The 18,538-nt window shown below is 43.1% G+C and overlaps 1 protein-coding gene across 17 annotated transcripts in view; it reads left to right on the top strand.

The window, feature by feature from the left end:
• Nucleotides 1–18,538, top strand: part of Tenm4 (teneurin transmembrane protein 4) — a 2,824,428-nt gene that overhangs the window by 2,705,258 nt on the left and 100,632 nt on the right. For 14 of the 17 annotated variants that reach the window (XM_078046757.1, XM_078046771.1, XM_078046767.1 and 11 more), the window contains 2 exons: nucleotides 7,353–7,538; nucleotides 14,874–14,900. In XM_078046757.1, the coding sequence (XP_077902883.1) occupies nucleotides 7,353–7,538; nucleotides 14,874–14,900 (213 nt within the window). The remainder of the gene's footprint in view (nucleotides 1–7,352; nucleotides 7,539–14,873; nucleotides 14,901–18,538) is intronic. The other 3 variants (XM_078046770.1, XM_078046762.1, XM_078046761.1) reach the window with 1 other exon arrangement.

The following is an 18,538-nucleotide window of genomic DNA, read 5'->3' as shown; positions in this document are numbered from 1 at the left end:
GGATGGATGGATGGATGGATGTTTAGTTAAATGGCCTGGTGACTGGATAAGCAGTTAGATGATCAGGCAGTTAGGTGGAGGGACAGACAGATGGACAGAGAAACAGAGAAACAAAGAAAAGGAGAAGTTCTTAATCCAATTGAAATTCAGTTGTGGTGAGGAAGCAAACTCAGACTCTGATTTTAGAAATTGTGTAGTCTAACTGTAGCAATGATCTAATATACAATTAGCAGTCAGGGAATCACTGTCAGATTACATCAGGTTTTACCTCAACCTGATCCCGCAATTCACAAACCAAAAATCTGTATTAGTATAATCACCTTTTATTCTAGCTAAGTACCTTTGAGCATTTCTCCAAGCAGTCTCCTTGACTCCAGTACAGGAGTGTAAGTAGCCTTACAGGACTGCTATGAAGCAGTAATGAGGTAACGTTTCTGTGCCATCAACAACAGTTCTGCGACACTGTGGAAATTTCATTTCTTTCTTATTTTTGCCTTAAGTGCTAGGTAGATTGACTTGAATTTTAAGACTACCAGGATTTTAGAGAAATCCCTCAAGTGGGCAGTAACTCAGATGAACTAGTGATAAAACAGAAAATCCAAGCAGAATTCATCTTAAATTGTCAAACTCACTATTAAAATTTCTTAAGGTCACTCTCCAAATCTCAGTTCCTAAGCAAAATAGAAATATTTGACTTATCAAATTTGACTTACAAACAGACTTCCCAAGAGGTCACATGGGGCCCAGACTCTGTTCCCACATGCCCAGAATTTTAAAAACATCTTCATCTGCATCCATTCCTTGTTCAGCAGAAAGTGTGCAGAATCATGGGTGGGTCCCTACCACGCCCTATTTGTGGCAATTTTGAGCATCTTTCCAAGTAGAAAAAAATTTATGGGAAAATTATATGTAAGTCTCTCCCTTTAGGGGAAAGACACAGCTTCCCCTACCAGCTATTTTAATGAACAGGATTGTAAAATAAGTCCAGACAAATTAAAACATAGCCATGATAGGTCCCAGGCTTCATCTGGGCTTGTATGTGGATTAGAGTTTAATAAGAGAAGCCCTAAGGCAGCTTCTCCCTTACGTATACACTTTGGGGCATAATTACCAATAGCCAAATCTTAGATCTTTTCTTTGCCCTCTTCACCTCTTCCTCATATGTTCACTTCTCTCAAGGAAAGACAACAGGTACAGTTTGGGCATTGGCACAAAGGAAAATGTTTCTGAGGATAAGGAAGGACTAAGACCTTTTACAATCACAACTCAGATCGAAGATGAATGTCTAAGAAGGTTAAGTGCAAAGAAGTCTGAGCCTTTATATGAATATATTTGACAAAATAACTTGTGTGCACTATGACAGTGAGTCAAGCCAACAATCATACACTTTTTCTTTCATGGAACTTTTTTTCCCAATTATTTATTCTTTCAACAAACGTCTGTAGAAAGCCATGCTGGGCCATGCCTGATGCTAGTTCTCAGGAAACCAAGATGGATAAAAGCTAGACTCTGCTGTCAGATGGGATTCTAGTCTAGAAAAAAAGATACACAAGTGAAATGAGAAAGAGATTGCCTGGGCAAGGGAAAGTGCTTGGGTTTGACTTCCTACAAGAGAAGAGTTAATGTGTCAGGCATGGTGGCATGCACCTGTAATCCCATCATCTAAGGAGAATGAGACAGCCTCAGAAACTTAGTAAGGTCCTGAGCAACTCAGTGAGATCCTTTCTCTAAATAAAATACAATAAGGCTGGGGATGAAGCTCAGTGGTTAAGTGCCCTGGTTCAATCCCTGGTATACCCCCACTCCTACCTCCTCCCACCCCCCCCAAAAAAAAAGAAAGAAGGAAGGAAAAAAGAAAAGAGCTAATGTGTTCCTGAGTCTAATTGGCTCATCTCCAAGACGCTGTTATAGTTTAGGCAAGGAATGAGAAATTTAGGACAGTTAGAGATTATCACCTGATTTCAAGAAAAATATCATCCTACAAATACAAATGGCTTCTACCTAGCTTTTAATAGTCTTGACTAATGGTGCCATCCAGGTGACCAGAACAAGAGCTTCATACCCAAATATTGAGGTTACTATTAGAAAAGCAAATATTTGGCTCATCCGGAAGCTGATCCTTTGTTAGAGAGCATGGAGCTCTGCTGATACAGTATATCATAGGCTTCATCAACCAGTCATATATGCAGTATAGTTTACATAGAGCTTCTTACACATACCTCTTCCTTTAATTATCACCATCCACCCTATAGGAGGGAGATGATTATTACTCTCTCCATTTAAGGAGTGAAGAATTATAGCTCAGAGAGATTAAGTAATTTTCCCAAGAACCCATAGGAGGGAAACTAGGGAGTCAGTCTACCCTACAGCCTGTATACTCCCTACTACCTCCACAGATACCTGCCAGGCCCCAGACCTTCAGCATTCAATCAGAAAGCTTGGATTTTGATCATATGAAAGTTAGCTGGCAATTATCAAATGTTCTTGTATTGGATGTGTTTCCAAAGTCAGAATTCGCTTCTGATCTTCAGCCTTCAATCTAGCCTACTTATCACGGCTTCTCATTTCCTTTTTTTATAAAAACGTGTCTGTGAAATTTATTATATTCTGATCACACACCAGGCACTAGACTCTTCACTTTGGCTCACACTTGCTCATGTAGTTCGGTAGATTTAGGTCATGTTCATCTGTCATGTCAGACCTAAACTCCTTGAGGTCGTCCCCACTTGTATCCTCAGTGCCAAGCAAGTCCTGCAACAACCCTCTAGAGTGAGCCATGTCGTCTCAGTTTACAAAGAAGGAAACATGAGACTTAGGAACTGCAACCTAAATTTCACCAAGGCCCATTTCTATGATGTAAAAGGCATATGAGCTGTCAAAGCACATTCTGTAACATCATCCTGTTTGGATCTCACCAACTACTCTGTGAAGTTACATCTGCTTTAATGTCAAAGCAGAATCTGAGAAAGCAAAAATAGAGCTATTCCTTTATTTCAGGAACAAAAATAATAAATCAAAGTATTTGGGAGAAGAAATAAAAAATAGGGACTAAACCTGAGGACAGATGATAAAGTAGCAGCATAAGTTTCTGCTCCCATCATGTATCAGTGGGTCTCTTCCACTCAAACTGGCCCCTCTGCAAAGGAGAACCCGAGCACTCCCCGGCTGTGTTAACATCAGTTAGCACCCCATAAACATCAAGGTCGCCGGTTCAGGCCCCTTCCATTAAAATGTGTAAGAGCTCACAACCCAGCTTGTAAAGGGCTGTTGGAGGGTGCCCAGCCACCAAGCAGCTTTAGCTTCAGGCCAGGAGAGCATGTCTAGTGTCAACTAGCAAGGAAATGGAATGTTTGGATGATCAGACCCACAGTCTCCAGACGCAAAGAGTGAGATCAAGTGTCTGGGAAACTCCGTGTGGAGGATCCCATTTCATCTCATATATCCAAGGGTCTAACTGGATGTAACAAAAAAAGAGGCAGCGAGGCCAGAAGTGGGTGGGAGGAATCTGCTGGAATAAACCAGGAGTTTCCCCTCAAAGAACTATATAGGATATAGTTGGGGGTTTTTTTCCTTATTCTGAGGCTGTTTTCTTATTTGTAGAATGCCTGTCTTGCAATTCTGTGTTGCTTGAGGATGGTCAAAACAAGGAGGACGCACAGACACCCACATGACCTTGTAGAATGTCCTTCTCCCATCTGGGTCTTGGTATCCTCACCTCTAAGAAGAATAGCAGCCAAATGTTCTCATAACATCCTCATGATATTTAAGTGAGAAATTGTATGTGAAATATGCTTCTTAAACTGTAAAACGTGATCTAAGTGTTAACTAAGCCAAAAATGGCCTTCCCACACATTACCTCATTTGATCCAACACCAAGTCTGTAAAATCTGTGAAGTGGGAATTATTGTCCCCATTTTATAGAAATAGAAGCTGAAGATTTGATGGATTGCATAACATGAAACTTGCAGATTATTCAGCCAATCAGTGGCAAAGACATGGGTAGACTCCAGATCTGTGGTTTTAATCCATTGCATATATGCCAAATGGTAGAGATAATGGCTATAGGTTATTGGGATGGCTACAGATTATTTGGATAATCTTTGGAATTCCAATATCAGTTTGTGGTTTATTTGGACAAAGACCTCCTGGGAGACAGATTGTATCTACTGACCTCTGTATTCAAGTATAAGGTACAGGCTCTGGCACATAGTAGGCATGTGTAGAAGATTATTAGAAGGAAAAATAAGTCAGTATGAATTTATTGAGACCTATTATATATCAGGTACCAAGTGCCCTCTGAAATGGGTGCCGTGATCGTCCTTCCCCATTTTATGGAGGAATCAAATGAGGCGAAGAACCATAGAGTAGGAGGTCAGGTAGCTGGCTGAACCGAGATTGGAATTATATCTGATTGCAAGTCATACTGTCCTTTGTCCACACTACCTCTAGATTAATTAACAAAGGAATGTTGTAAGGTCTTCCCTCCATATCCACAGGTTCTGTATCCATTCAACCAACTATAGGTTGAAAATATTCCAAAATTTTTTTTCATTTGTACTGAACTGATTTTTCTCATTATTATTCCCTAAGTAATATAATCTGACAACTATTTACATAGCACTTATATTATATTTGGCATGATAAATAATCTAGGGATGACTTAAAATATACAGGAGGATTATAAAGGTTAAATACACATACTTTGCCATTTTATAAAACGGACTTGAGAATCCATGGATTTGGGTATTCAGGGGGGTCCTGAAATTAATCTCCCATGGATATTGAGGCTCATAGGGCAGCTATGCCTGTTAGGTAAGACCTGATATCCCACAGGTAAGTCCAGGGCAAGGCCTACCTCTTCTGTTCTTGGTATATACCCTGCTGCCTAAAAACATGTCCACTTTGGCGCCAGCTGCCTGTCCCTCTCCTGGCTTGGTGAATAGAAGTACTGTTTGCTGTTTACTTTCACACCATAAACTACTACTGGGAAAAGTGCTGAGTAAACCCAAGCAAAGCCCAAGTTGATCTTCTCCCCAGGGCTCTTGGGAAAGCTCCAGCCCTGAACCTAGACCCAGCCTCCAGAGTCATCAGAAGGTCATTGTCCTTCAGTAGTGTGCAGAAAAGTGGGAGTTTCAGGGATGGGATCTAGGGAGGCCTGAGGACTGGAGATTGTCTTTATTTATCTCTAGGAAAGGCTACGATGTTGTCTACACTTGATCTCAGCCAAGAGGCTGAGAAGTGTTGCCTAAAACATTGTCTGAAAGGAGCTTGAACAACGTCCTAGATGGGCTGTTGGGAGTAGTAATACTTGGCTCCAGAGCCCCACCCTGGCATGGTACATTTTCCGGTGGACAGGTCACTTGGGAAAGGTAGACCTGGCTGGACTTTCAGCCAGGTTGAGCAGTGTGTACACAAATTATTTTTCATTCTCATGTGCCTGTCTCTCTGGGCAATAAAACTTAATTAGGGCTCTATTCTGTGCCAGGACTTGTGCTCGGTACCAGGGATAGAGGTGATCCGAGGAAGGAGCACCTAGTCCAAGATTGTTCCTGGTCTGACAATGAGACAGACACAAAAACAAAGAATTACTCTAATGTGTAATATGGGATGAGAAGGAGCAAAAGAATAACTGCAGGTTGACTCCCAGGTGACTTCTTGTCACCTGTGACAGGTGAGCCAAGCCTTGGGGGTAGAATTATATTATGTAACATAGTGAGTAATTGTATCATAGACTCCCACAAAGTTAAAACCTGGAATCTTAAAAACCATCAGGCAGAATACCCTCTGAAATAGATGAGGAAACTGATACCCAGACAGAAGTGACCTTCTCAGCAGATTAGTGGCTGAGCAGGATTTCACAAACCTCTTTGGACTCCCAGTCTTCAGGAAACCTTTCTTGAGTTAATCAGCCATTACTGTGATTTTTTGTATTGTGCACCTCACTGAGTGCTCACTGAAGCTTGGCTTGGTCATCAGGGGGCTGACCACAGTATCACACAGCACTTGTTCCCCTGGGCCAGAAGTTGTGGCTCAGTGAAGTCAAAGGGCCTGCACATAGTCACACAGCTCAGAAGCTCCTGGGCCTGGCATAGAATCCAGTTCTTTGGCTCCAATTCAGAGCTGTCTCTGTCCCTCCTCCAGCAGCCTCCCTCTTTTCTCAGCAGATGAGAAATCAGATGTGTAGGAAGTACCTCCATTTTGCTTGCATAAGGACACACCATAAAGATAATTTTTTTTTTAATTTTACAAACATTTTATCCATTGTCTTCAGGTTAGTAATGAAGGTCTGAGCCTCTGAGATCTAATTTTGTTTTCTTTCCTTTTTCAAAAGCAGCTAAAACATTAGCAGTTTCTACACCAGCAGTGTCACTTGGAAGGGAGTAATGGGCAAAGGCAACTTAACACAGATGCCAGTTCACTTAGTTTAAAAGAAATTTAAAGTGTCAGGATTTTCACATGAATGTGAAGACTATTGGGCCACGAAGCACCCGGGTCTCCATCAGAGCCCTGGCAGAGCGCATCCATGGACAAGGTTGCTCAGCCTATTTCCTAAAGAGCACTTATGTTTTGGAAGCCTTCACGACCTCTGCCTGCAAGAAGCATGAAGTAGTTGCTGGCCGGAAGCCCGAGGGGCTTGTGAATCAGGCCCTGTGTGCTCTGCACCACTGCACAGACAGGCCTTTGTGAAGGAACAGGCGGCTCCACTCTGGCCCTGAAGTGCTCCCCCCACCCCGCCAGCTGTTTGCTTTGGGTCTAAAAGCCCATTTAGATAGAGCTTGGAGTTAGGGGGAGGAAGCAGCAAGCCAAGGACAGAGAATAAACTGCAGGTTTTGGACAACAACCCAGAGTATGCCCATGGGGTGGAGGATCCAGCCTCCCCTCACCCCCACTTCAGTTAGAGTCAGAGCTGCTGTGAAACGCAGGCCCCAGAACCCTTCACATGCCCCAGCCAGACCCACAAGCTCTTTACTTGGTGACCAGGACTCCTCCTCACTTTGTTTTCACACATAACCAGTTTTTAATTAAATTTGACTTTTTCTCACATCTGTTCACAAGGCCAGTCCCCCTTGGAAGTGGCAAGCACAAAGGCGGAGACTGGCTGGCAGTAGGAAAAGCAAATAGAGCAGAGCCCTCTGTCCCTCCTGTCCTGGTGGAGAAACAACGCAGGGCAGGCTTTGGCCCAGGGCATTGTTGTGGTCCTGAGGCCATTGTCCACGGAGATTAGTCTCCCAAGCCTCTGGAATCCTGATCACTCACAGAAGCCTAGTAGGTAACCAAGTGTGATCCTGTCCCCAGCAGTGACTTGCTCAGTAGTTGTTTCTTTCTCTCCTTTTCCCACCTTCTGCCTACAGAGATCTGTGCTGCCGACTGTGGCGGCCATGGCGTCTGCGTGGGGGGCACCTGTCGCTGCGAGGATGGCTGGATGGGGGCAGCGTGTGACCAGCGAGCCTGCCACCCGCGCTGTGCAGAGCATGGGACCTGCCGCGACGGCAAGTGCGAGTGCAGTCCCGGGTGGAACGGCGAGCACTGCACCATCGGTACGGCGCCCAGGATACCTGGTCTGGGTCTGCAGGACACCTTTGTCTGTGGGGTCACTAGCCTGGGTCCCCATTGCATGTGGGAAGGGGTCAAAAGTCCTTTCATCTGATGACATTATGACTGGCTTTTCCTAGATGTCAATTGGATTTAAATTCACAACGTGGTGTTTTCAACCTTTAGTCTTCCCAGTTTATATTTCCCAGGTCCCAGTTAGCTGGTTAGCACACCTTGCTGTTTAGCCCTTTCCAGGTGAAAGGCTCAGTTTCTTTACCTGTGGGATGGGGAGAAGAATGCAGGTAAAGAGCTCCGCACAAGCCTGTGCACAGTGGAGCAGTCCATACACATAGCCATGGATATCAGCTTCACTGTCTCTGAGTCTCCACTCTCACTGGCCTCGGAGGCTCCCCAACAGGCCTGGAACCCTGGGGAAGCTCTCTACAGGACCTAGGCCACATCTGCATTTCCCCTCTGCTGCCCTCAGCATCCATCCTGTCTGCATCTGTCTCCTTTCTCCTCTCTTGGGGTCTCCTCAGCACCCGCCCCCGCTGCAGCAGCACTGTTAGCAGCTTTAAAAACAAGCTCATCTCCCCGTTGCCTTTCCTCTCTCTGCCTTTCCTGCTGGTTTTGTTGATTTTAAACACAGCCAGACGTTTTGCTTGGTTTATTATCCTGGAATGAACACTCACCAAAAGCTCTTTATTGAATCAACTGGTTTGTGTGTGTTTTAACTTCTTCCCCTTCCATTTTTTCAAAAGGAAGGGTCTGTAATCAGATGGTGAGCCCATGGCTTGAGAAAGCAGGTTTCCAGGTGCTTCTCCAGCTTGGAGGAGACCTCTTGGGTCTTAGAGAAACTCTTAAGCTTTCAAGGGACAAAGAATTTTAAGCAAAAGGAGCTAACTCTTCTTTTTTAGGGTTTTCTGTTTTGTTTTGTTTTGCCATTCCTTCATACCCTTGGTCCTTGCCCCGATGAAATCACTGAGTTAATAAATAGCTATGGAACATCTTACACTTATTAATTTAATAATAATGGCTTCTAATTTTCAAATATGTAGATTGTGTCAAGCATTGTGCTAGAGATTTTAACTGCATTACTTTATATTCCTTACAAAGTGAAAAAGTATGGATTATTTCCTCTGTTTCAGGACCTGAGTCTAAAGGTCATGTATCTTTTAAAGAGGTAGATCAGGAATTTGTAGCTTGATTTCCTCCTCAGCAGCTGTTTGAAGTTCTAGCACCACAAAGGCCAGGTTTTCCATGGTAGCATCCAGCGCATGTCCTTCCAAGGCTGTGCCTTCTTATTCAGTGCACTGGAGACCCTCACCTAATCTGCCCCAGCCTTTGCTCCTCCACAGTGGCAGCAGCCTTCCTGCTCTTCCACAGCTAAAGATAGCATGTCATCTCACTGTCCACTTCTTGATGGCTTTTTGTGTTAATGTCCTGGAAACCCCTTAATGAGATATGGCCCTAGTCCCCCCCAGGGCCCTCTTCTTTAAACTCCGCTTCCCACTCTCTTCTGCCTTTGTGCATGACAGAGGTCAGTCTGACATTTCAGTCTCACAGCCCAGAAGATGGCCCATTCTGTTCAAAAAGAAATCAGAGCCCAAGGATAGCGTATTCTGTTTTCTATGACTTGCTTACAGAATCCTCCGCTTGCCTTTCCAATCTCCAAAAAGTTTATAAATGTTAGACTTTTATAAGATAAAACATCTCAGCTGAGTCCAATAACTAGGGACTGAGGGAAATTCTCCCTTAGTCCAGTCACAGATGATTCATGGCAGGCCTCGTGGGCAGGCTGCGCTACATCAAATGGCTTGTGGATATTCATCAGCCTGGCTTTAAGAAGGTCCCATTTATTTTGATGCCAAGAAGTCAAACTGTCCTCTCTACCTCCCTTGCTCACCCTGTTGTCACTCTTTAAGAACAGATTCCTCCTCCGAGTTTCAGATGTTTTTTTTTTTTTCCCCTCCAGATAAGAAATACATCAAGGTAAATGTGCATGATAGAAGAGGAAGGTTGACAGTCCTAAATACCAGAAAAATGTCATAGGACATTGGAGAAGTAATGGACTAGTCACAGTGGCGCAGATGAAAGGACTTTGGCTCTGAATTCTATTACCCTTCATTGTGTGGTGGGCATTTTCTTTGTCCTTGTCTGATTTTCCTGCATGGCAGCCTTCTCTCTGTGGGTCTGTGCCGTGGCCACCTGCATCCCCATGGGAAACCCAACACCCTGGTGCTGGAGGAACACTTCAGTGACCTTGCAGGATATAAGGGATGGGGGAAAATTCAGAGAAACAGTATTGGGTGCCTTCCTTTTCCTGTTGAGATAGAAATGAGAAGAACGCTCTTTTAATCTTTGATGGTAACAAGGACTATTTTCTTATGTTTCCAAGAAAATTCACTCATGCAAGGGTGATTTAAGAAAAGAAAAAATCTGCTGATGTGAAAAGTTAGAATTTTAAAGTGTTAAATGTTCTCTCGTTATCAGATTTCATTATTATGCAATGGGTCATTATCATGCAGCAAGTTCCAATGCTGCAATATAGTCATAGTTTTTACCCACACCAGAAAACTAGGACATTGGTTCAGAGTCCTCCATGCGATAGAAGAAGAAGAATGGAGGGTCTCTTTATGCACTGCTGCCCTCCATGAACAGGAAGAATGACCCGATTACCTTACAGCAGGAATGAAGAACTCAAAAGAAAAAGATGAAGCTGGGCTCCCTATGACCAGTTCCCAGCCTGAGAAGCTTTTTACCCCAATGACATTTCCCAGAGCAGATTATTACAGTAGGAATTAAATATCTGCTTGATTTTTCTCAGAAGAGGTTGGTTTTCATAATAAGAGAGAACTTGATAGTGGCATCATCTTTAATGACAGATTTTAGGTGGGGTTTCTTTTTTGGTTGTTGTTGTTTTTTCAAACAGCAAGAACGTTCACACTGAAACCTAATGCCTTGTGTTAGGAATTACTGTCTATTTGCATCTGGAAGAAAGGTCTTTAGTGAAAGCACTGTGGGAAAACCACATGGTGGCTTAGGGCTCAGTTTCTCTCCCAGTGCAGGTGCATCACAGAATGGGGTGGCCACAGGCATGTCCAGGGGTGAGGAATGACAGCCCTCTCCACCACCCACAGAACTGCACACCCATCAGTCTGAACCCAATCACCTGCTTCTAAAAATATCCCATGAAGAAAAAGCCATTCTAAGCCATCCTTTGTTTTTGCTCTTGCTTACTTGACACTAGTAACCCACTGGTACACATGGGACCCTGTTTTCCAAGTAGAGAAGTTAAGGTAAGAAGGATTGATTCGGGTCTATCTGTCAAGTATATGGTCAACATAGAGTCATCAAAAACATGTTTTTGGATGTCTTTTCCAGAAATTTTATTGGTCCCTTACGTCTGGGGCTTGACCTCTGATTTCCTTAGCAAAACCTGACATGGTTAAATTTAAGAAGGTGTTTAATTTTTCCTATTTCTTTGAAGACACTGCTAACATTTTGGATCAATCCTGTGATGATTACTTTACTCACCTCAGTGCCCCTCATCTATGAAGTCTCAAAACATGTGTGGGAAGTGCCAGCTTCTGATTACATTTATAGAATTCCAACCTTGACCCCAAAGCTGTGATTGTTCAAGATGCCAGATATCCAGAATTATTTCCTCAACTTCAGGAGAGCTATCCAAATCACATAAAACCTAATTCTTAAACATAAGCCTCCTCTGGGAGTAAAGATCAAAATAAAACTCTGATGATGCAATTACTTGAGTGAACACAACCAGACTTCACCTTGAAGGGAAATTAGAGAGAAGGCCACAGAATCTTTGGCAGCACTCGTCCACTTTGGAGTGGTAGCTTTCAGGCTTCTTTTTTGTAATCAGACAATCCTTAACCAAGAGCTCACAAGTTGCTCCCAGGGATTTAGCCTGTGTGATAGCCCTGTGCTTATCCTTTCCTCAGAAGCATCTCCTTGCAACAGCACCTGTGATCCTACAGGACAGATGCTGACAAGAAGAGAGAAGGAAGTGGTACTCTCGGAGGGAAAGTGTGATTGCAAATGGCTCTAGAGAGCTCAGCACCCACATAGTAGGGCTGGGAATCAAGGAAAGCTACTGGGCTCTTTGGGTTCCTCTCAGGGTGGCACCATTCACCACCAGTCCTTTATCCAAAGAAAGAAGAGCATGAATGTGTCTAAGACCTTAACAAGAACATCTCCTGGGTGGCTTGTCATCACCTGAAAGAAGATCAGATGATTGTAACCTGTACGCACCACCTGCTGTGTTGATCTCTGTTTCATCTGGCCTGACACGGACCAGTGATGCAACTATTAGAGTTGACCAGAGGCTCCTGGATCATTAGAATGGAAAAGCCAGTTTCATGTTCTCCACAACCTTTGACAAGAGCCCTGAAGCTTCTTGGCATTGTCCTGAAAGAAAGTCTTGGAAACCTCTGTTGGTACAGAAGAGTCTGTGAGTTGTCTTAGAGATGCCAGTGACCTAGGCCTCCCAGATCAACCTCATGCCAGAGGTTCACAGTCTTTATAATACATAAGCTATGTGCCCCCACTATCTCCAGTTTCTTGCCTAGAGAGAAAAAGATGGTAGGAACCTACAAAATATGCCTGCAATGTCAAAAAAATAAGTATGACCCATGAGAAAAATGACTCTACTGCCATCATCTTCATCCTAAAGTCCTAAGAGAAAGATGCAGAGGATTTTGTGAAGTCTTGAATTCACCTCCCAGACTTTGCATCATTTTTTCTAAAAGCTGGTAGGTACTTTAAAATTATGAATTTTAAAAGGATTGTACTCAAGAGCATACGTGTTTGGATTTTCAAGCAATCACAGCGACAGCATGGACTTCTGCATATGTCTTATAAATAAATGACATTGGACTTCAAAGACCCAGTTGTCACTTCCATTTTCAATAGCCAGAGATAAGAAAAGTCTGTTCCATTCCCAGAAATCTCTTGGACTTGGTGTTGACTGGCTGTTATCAGCTTTTGGATTCACAGAGTGGCTTGAAGTCTCTTTGTGGCAAAGGAATCCCTTGTGATTTGTGGAGTCAGGGTTTGAAGTTTTGAGTGTTCCTGCTTATCTCCTGAAAAGCCACAATGTTGATTGTAACCTGAGACTGCCTGTCACTTCCACTGGCTTCTGTTCCTACCTGCAGTCTGGAGAAATTAGCAAGCACTTTTTAAAGATATTTAAAAAAGATTTACACTCAGAGGAGAACTTTATTACTTTATTTTTGAAAATTGAATGGCATTTGAAGAGAGAGTACTCTCTGAAGTCAGCCCATGGGTTTCAGGAGAATATACTATAGAGTGGATAGAACCTTCACTGACCACCAGAGCCATGATACCACCATTAAGTTTGGAGACAATCAGGAGTGTTTTTTCTCTGGAGAGCTCCCTCAAAGTGGGTGACACACAGTGGTGTTGTCCTTTGGATCCCAGTGATGGCGTCTCCTCCAAGCTTGCCATCCCTGGGAGGGAACCCTAGGCTCACTTCACCCCTTCTTTAACTGGGTTCAGAGTTCTTTTAAGTACTTATGATTAGGACCTTCCAGAAACTTTGCAGATGAAAACTGAGAAAACCACCTGAATCCCCGGTGTTCTTGCTCTTTGAAGGCAAAGCTCCGTGACATCCTGGGAAATGATGTCTAAGAAATTTTAAACTACTTTGCAAAATGTGATGAGTAAGCGCAACTAAAACTAAGATGACAGATGAACCAAGCATCAAGGAAGTCTTAAGTCTTCCCCTTAGCCAGAGATGCTCCCTAGGCTGTGTTTCATGCGGGCAGTCCTGTGTTTCATTTTCTCATGAGGGTCCTTTCTGCTTGGCATTCCACAGCTTCGTCTATCCACTCCTGCTTGATAAGCCACGCTCCTTCACATTCCCTCCTGATATCCTGCCCTCATGGACTCCATGGCATCTCTAAGAATGAAGGGATGCATGCAGGCCCTGTTCATTTCCTATTCCCAATTTTCCACTTGGCCATGCACCTCCAGGAACACACCTTGAAACAGCAGCACATGGACACCTGAACAAAGAACGTACCTCTTTGTCCACCAATCTTTTGAGGCCAATATATCTTGATAAACAGCAACCATCTCTTGTCTAGCCAGAGGACTGAAAAATAGAACTTAATTTTTTATGAAAAGAGTAATAACATTTTTACAGTATATAGAATACTAGGGCTTCCAGATTAGGTCACACCACTGCAGTCCAGCCCTATCTTTGGGATTTTTTATTCCTGTGTGAAATTGAGCTGAGGAGGGGTGCAGCCTGGCTGAAGTATCAAGGGGCTTTAAAGGGGAGAGTGCCATCTGCCTGGCATTTGTGGAAACACATGAAAAGGAGGCACAGGAAGACAGAAAAAGGGAAGCTCCTCAAAGGGCAAGGCAAAATGGATTAATGATTTATGCTGGGATTGGAGAGACAGCCCTGCTTTGAACACAGAGGCAGTGGCTTGCTTATATGCACATTGAGTTCACATCAAAGCAATGTTTGACACTCAGCCCCATAACAGGCAAAACCTTAAATGGCCAAGTAATTCTAGGCTTGGACACAGCCCTGCCACTGTAAGACAAAGCACGCAGCACTGTATCTTTGGGGTTAGTAAACACTGACTTGTGGTCAGGTTTTCTTTTTCTGGTGTTCCACCATGACATCCATTGATCCACACCTCACATTCTATGGAAGGTGCACAAAGTAGGAATGCATCTTATTTGAACACCAAGCATTCTGCACTCAAGTACATATGGGTACATGTGTACATGAAAAATTCAAGAATGGTAAACAGACAAACTAGTGGTATATTTGACCAAAGACTCAACCCACTCTTCCTAGTACATATCAGAAATGATTCAAATTTTGCATATTTCTAAATTCCAGCTTCTTGGGAACACCTCTGCCTGGACAGCTTGTTCTTAGTATCACTACTTCCCCTTGGGGGAGGTTAGATGCTGCTCTGGGTAGACAAGGGCAAGTTCTAGTTTTCCATAAACTTGGATGAACCTGACGGAGCAGGAGTGTGGCCACTTTTGCAGCTTCCCATCCTCCTTTCCCCTGTTTTCCTTATCCATGTGTCTTCTTGATCACATTGACAAGTGCCTGGATCCCAGAATGAGCCCATGTTCCTTTGGTCTTTCCTGGAGAATGTGCTTGCTCTCCTTCCTCTCCCCTGTCATCTTATCTTTGGGTTATTTTTTCCCCCTCCATGGCAGGGGGACCTCCCCCTGTGTCTCCTTAGCACCTGGCATGGTCATGTGGCAGGCAGTACTGCACTTACTGGGTCCTACCTTAAATGTCCTGTCTTTTATCTCCCAAGCTCACTATCTGGATAGGGTAGTTAAAGGTATGGTCTTCCTTCCTCTATTTTCCTGTTGTCTTGTGTGTGTGTTTGTGATGAGCATAAAAGAAGAAACGTGTATATAAAAATGTATATACACCCCGTATATAAAAATGTATATACACCCCATAAGCATGATGATGTCTAGACACTGCCACATCCCCAGCTTTGTCACAGCATCCACTGCCCAGCGGGGACGGGTGTTGGGTAGCGAGGTGATTGATATACCTGGAGTGTCATTCTCTGCCTAAGCTGCTCAGATCTATTTGTGACATCACCACTGTGCTGTTGTCCTTCCCCCCAGTACATACACCCTTCACCTATTCCATCCCATCTCATGTCACCTTGCCCATCCCTTATGGCCCCTGGTCCATCAGAATTAAGATGCTGGGAACCAGCTGGGTGGCCTAAGAGAGGAATAGACCCAAGAGCAAGCTAAGAAACTGGGAGGACCATATGCTCTTGCTGTCATATTTCTTCATCCAGCAGCCACCTAAGGAGTACTTAGGTACAGGGGCCAGGCTCTGGAGACAAGGGGAAACAAACTCTGGCCTCAGGGAGTGGGGGTCTATTTGTTTGTTGTTTGTTTTCTTTTTCAGAGAAGACCTGGCTTTGGTAAGTTTTGTCTTTGAAGAATATTCCCTAAAGGCAAAGTAATTCATGACATTTTAAACATTTATGTGAATTTGGTGATGCCTAAATTTCCAAATTGGCCTCACTGCTCTAAGACTATGTCTGAGAATGATCAGGTATGTGATAGGACAATGAGGTCCCCAAGGAGACATATCATGTCATATTAATCTTTTCCTCATCAAGCCCTAACTTGGCACCTGTACAAAACATTCGAGGACAGGTATTTTGTAGTCTGAGTGTGGGGATTTGAATCCCAGATCCCACACTTGACAAACTAGGTGACCCTGGAGAAGTCACTTCACTTGAGTCTTCTCAGGGTTAGCCTGAGAGTTGTGAAACAATGAATGTCAAGTGCTTGGTGCATGGGCAGGAATGATGCTTGGTGAACGTGCTATTATGCTATTTTATCATCGTATTCTTATTCTCATCTTTCATTTGGAGGACTTCATTAGCCAGATTAATTTTTTAATTAACAGAAAAAGCAAAATTGTTTTTTAATAAGAGATAACAGCTAATTTAAACTACGTGGAAAGGGTTTGGGAGAATGATAATGGACCCAGGCTTTGCTGGGACATCTTTGCCAGATACAGCACAAGAGCCACTAGGACCTATCAGGTGATAAGAGGCAAGCCTTCTCACCACTCACGTGCTGGCCCTCAACTGACAATAAAATCATTCCAGCAGGAAAGACAAGTGCCTCTGAGAATTTTGAAAACAGATTTGACACATTATTTTCATCAGAGAAATCTTCAGGATGGACAAAATTTAATAATGGAATTATTATTTGATGGAATTTTTCCTACTATGTGAAGTTGTTTTTTTATGAGGCTTGAGGTTTGTGAATGTTTTCCAGAGAACAGATATGATTATATCCATTTGATTGAAAAAGGAAACTGAGGGAGTCATATGACTCCTCCTAAATCACACTCCAAGAAGTGGTTGAGCCGGGGCTTTGGAGTTCCCAACCCAATCCATGTTTCCAACATTCTACCTCCTACCACCATAAGTCACTGAAAATGTCCCACAATTTCTAACATTTTATCCTTCAAACTATACCTTCTAAGCTGGCATCCTTACAGGGAAGTGGCCTGCATCTTATCTCAAGCCAACTGTTCTAATCCTTAGTTCCAAAAATACCATCATCAGGCCTTTAGTTGGATTAGGTCAGTGAATCATAACTTGCTTTAAAAGACAAATGTTTCTTGGCAAAATCTAGGTCTGAACCAAGCCCACATCTGGCTGACATTCTGGTATAATGGGTACTAATTCTAAACATGAATTCAGAGCCCTATACTATGCAAGGTTAGGACTTGTCTAGAGCACATATTTTGCAGTTCGAAGAAAAGCCCATTTTTGTACTCTCTTTCCAATTGCATTGGTAGAGAATATTGGTAGCAATACTCACTCAACAAATATGTTGAACTGAGGTTTGTCCAGCTTCAAAGTAATCACCATTATAAAAAGTCCCCACCATGTGGTTTTTATTAAAAATTCAATCTTGAATAGTATGAAATTAGAACTTCCCTGAAAATCAGGACCTGAAAATTTTAAGTGAATACTGCCCTAATGAAAGGGTCCCTACCCTCAGAGTGCCTGAAGTCAACAGAAAAACACAAAAACAATTCCAACAAAGTATGGTGAGAGTTATGATAGGGGATGTGAGGGCCAGAGAAAGAGACCCCCACCAGATTAGGCAGGGGCCTTGCAGATTATGGAATTCGAGAGAGATTATAAGAGAGCCACTGAAGATTTTTTTAAAATCGGGATAACACACATTTGTGATTTGGAAGGATCAATCTGGCCCTATTGTAAAAGATCTGGGGGCGGGGGTGGGGGGAGGACAGTGTTTCTAGAGACAAGAAGACCAATTAGCAGGTTATTTACTAACATCTAGGTAAGAAAAGATGGTGACCTGGTATGGAGAAGTGCATATCAAGATGAAAAAGTACAAGAGGACCAGAAGGAAAACCTAAAGAAAGGGGGCATTTGATATATGACATGTATATCGCATAGCCCCCTTGCCACTTAACTGAAAAATAAATACCTCTAAGGATTTTGAGAGTCTTCTAGTCACACCAGATCCTAGCTGCAAGGGAGCTTCTTCATAGGCCTAAGCAGGATGTTGAAGATAAAGCAATCCCTTGTCATTTAAAGGGCAGTGCTTCCTTCTAAAAGCCCTTCTCTAAACCTTAAAATTACATTATTTTGGCTCTAGCAAACACGCCTGGTGTGAGTCCTTCCAGAGGGGATTGTTGATGTTACTAGGCCTCTCTGAATTATTGATAAGTTTCTGGTTTGTGGAATTAATGAGTTTCCGCCATGGGGAAGGATGGGCATGTCACTTTAAGAAAGTCAGCAGGTTGCCCTGAAGGAGGCTTCCTCATTCTTGCTAATGGGGGCGTGATTATCCCAGAAGCCAAGTGTGGGATGAGAGGGAAGGAACTTCATTCCATCCACAGATACTCCGAGGTCCCTCTGAAACCAATGGGACAGTGCAGGTTCTCGGGGTGTAACTTGGTCCATTTGAAGAAATTGACTGTGGACAGTGGTTCCATTTTAAAAGCTTCCCTTTCCTTCCCTGGGAACAACTGACCCTGCAGACAGCCTCAGAGTCAACGCAGAACATGCACATTAGGCACCCAGAGAAGTGCACAAGAGCAAGGCTCCCAAAGGGGGTGTCATGGAATAGAATATTACAGGGTTATGTGGAAGAAGAATTCTGAAGTCAAATTAGAAAATGCTCCAATAATCAAATAAGCAGATTTCTTTAATAAACATAGTGACATTCAGTGTGACTTTCTAAGATAAAAATATAGGATGCAATATTTTCTGACCTTATTTGACTACAAATGCCTCTTTCTGAGGACCTCTTAGAACTAGTGTTTCACAAAATTCACTATAAGAAGTATTGTTTAAGATTGTAAAACCAAATTTAAATCCTGCCTGGAACAAAGCAAGGTATAGATAGAATATAAAATTCTTGATATATCTCATCTCCTTATACCCACAAA

This window comes from Ictidomys tridecemlineatus, chromosome 4 (assembly GCF_052094955.1).
Source record: "Ictidomys tridecemlineatus isolate mIctTri1 chromosome 4, mIctTri1.hap1, whole genome shotgun sequence".
Lineage (NCBI taxonomy): Eukaryota > Metazoa > Chordata > Mammalia > Rodentia > Sciuridae > Ictidomys > Ictidomys tridecemlineatus.
The sequence above is the reverse complement of the archived record's forward strand: the minus strand, read 5'-3'. Positions and strand labels throughout refer to the sequence as shown.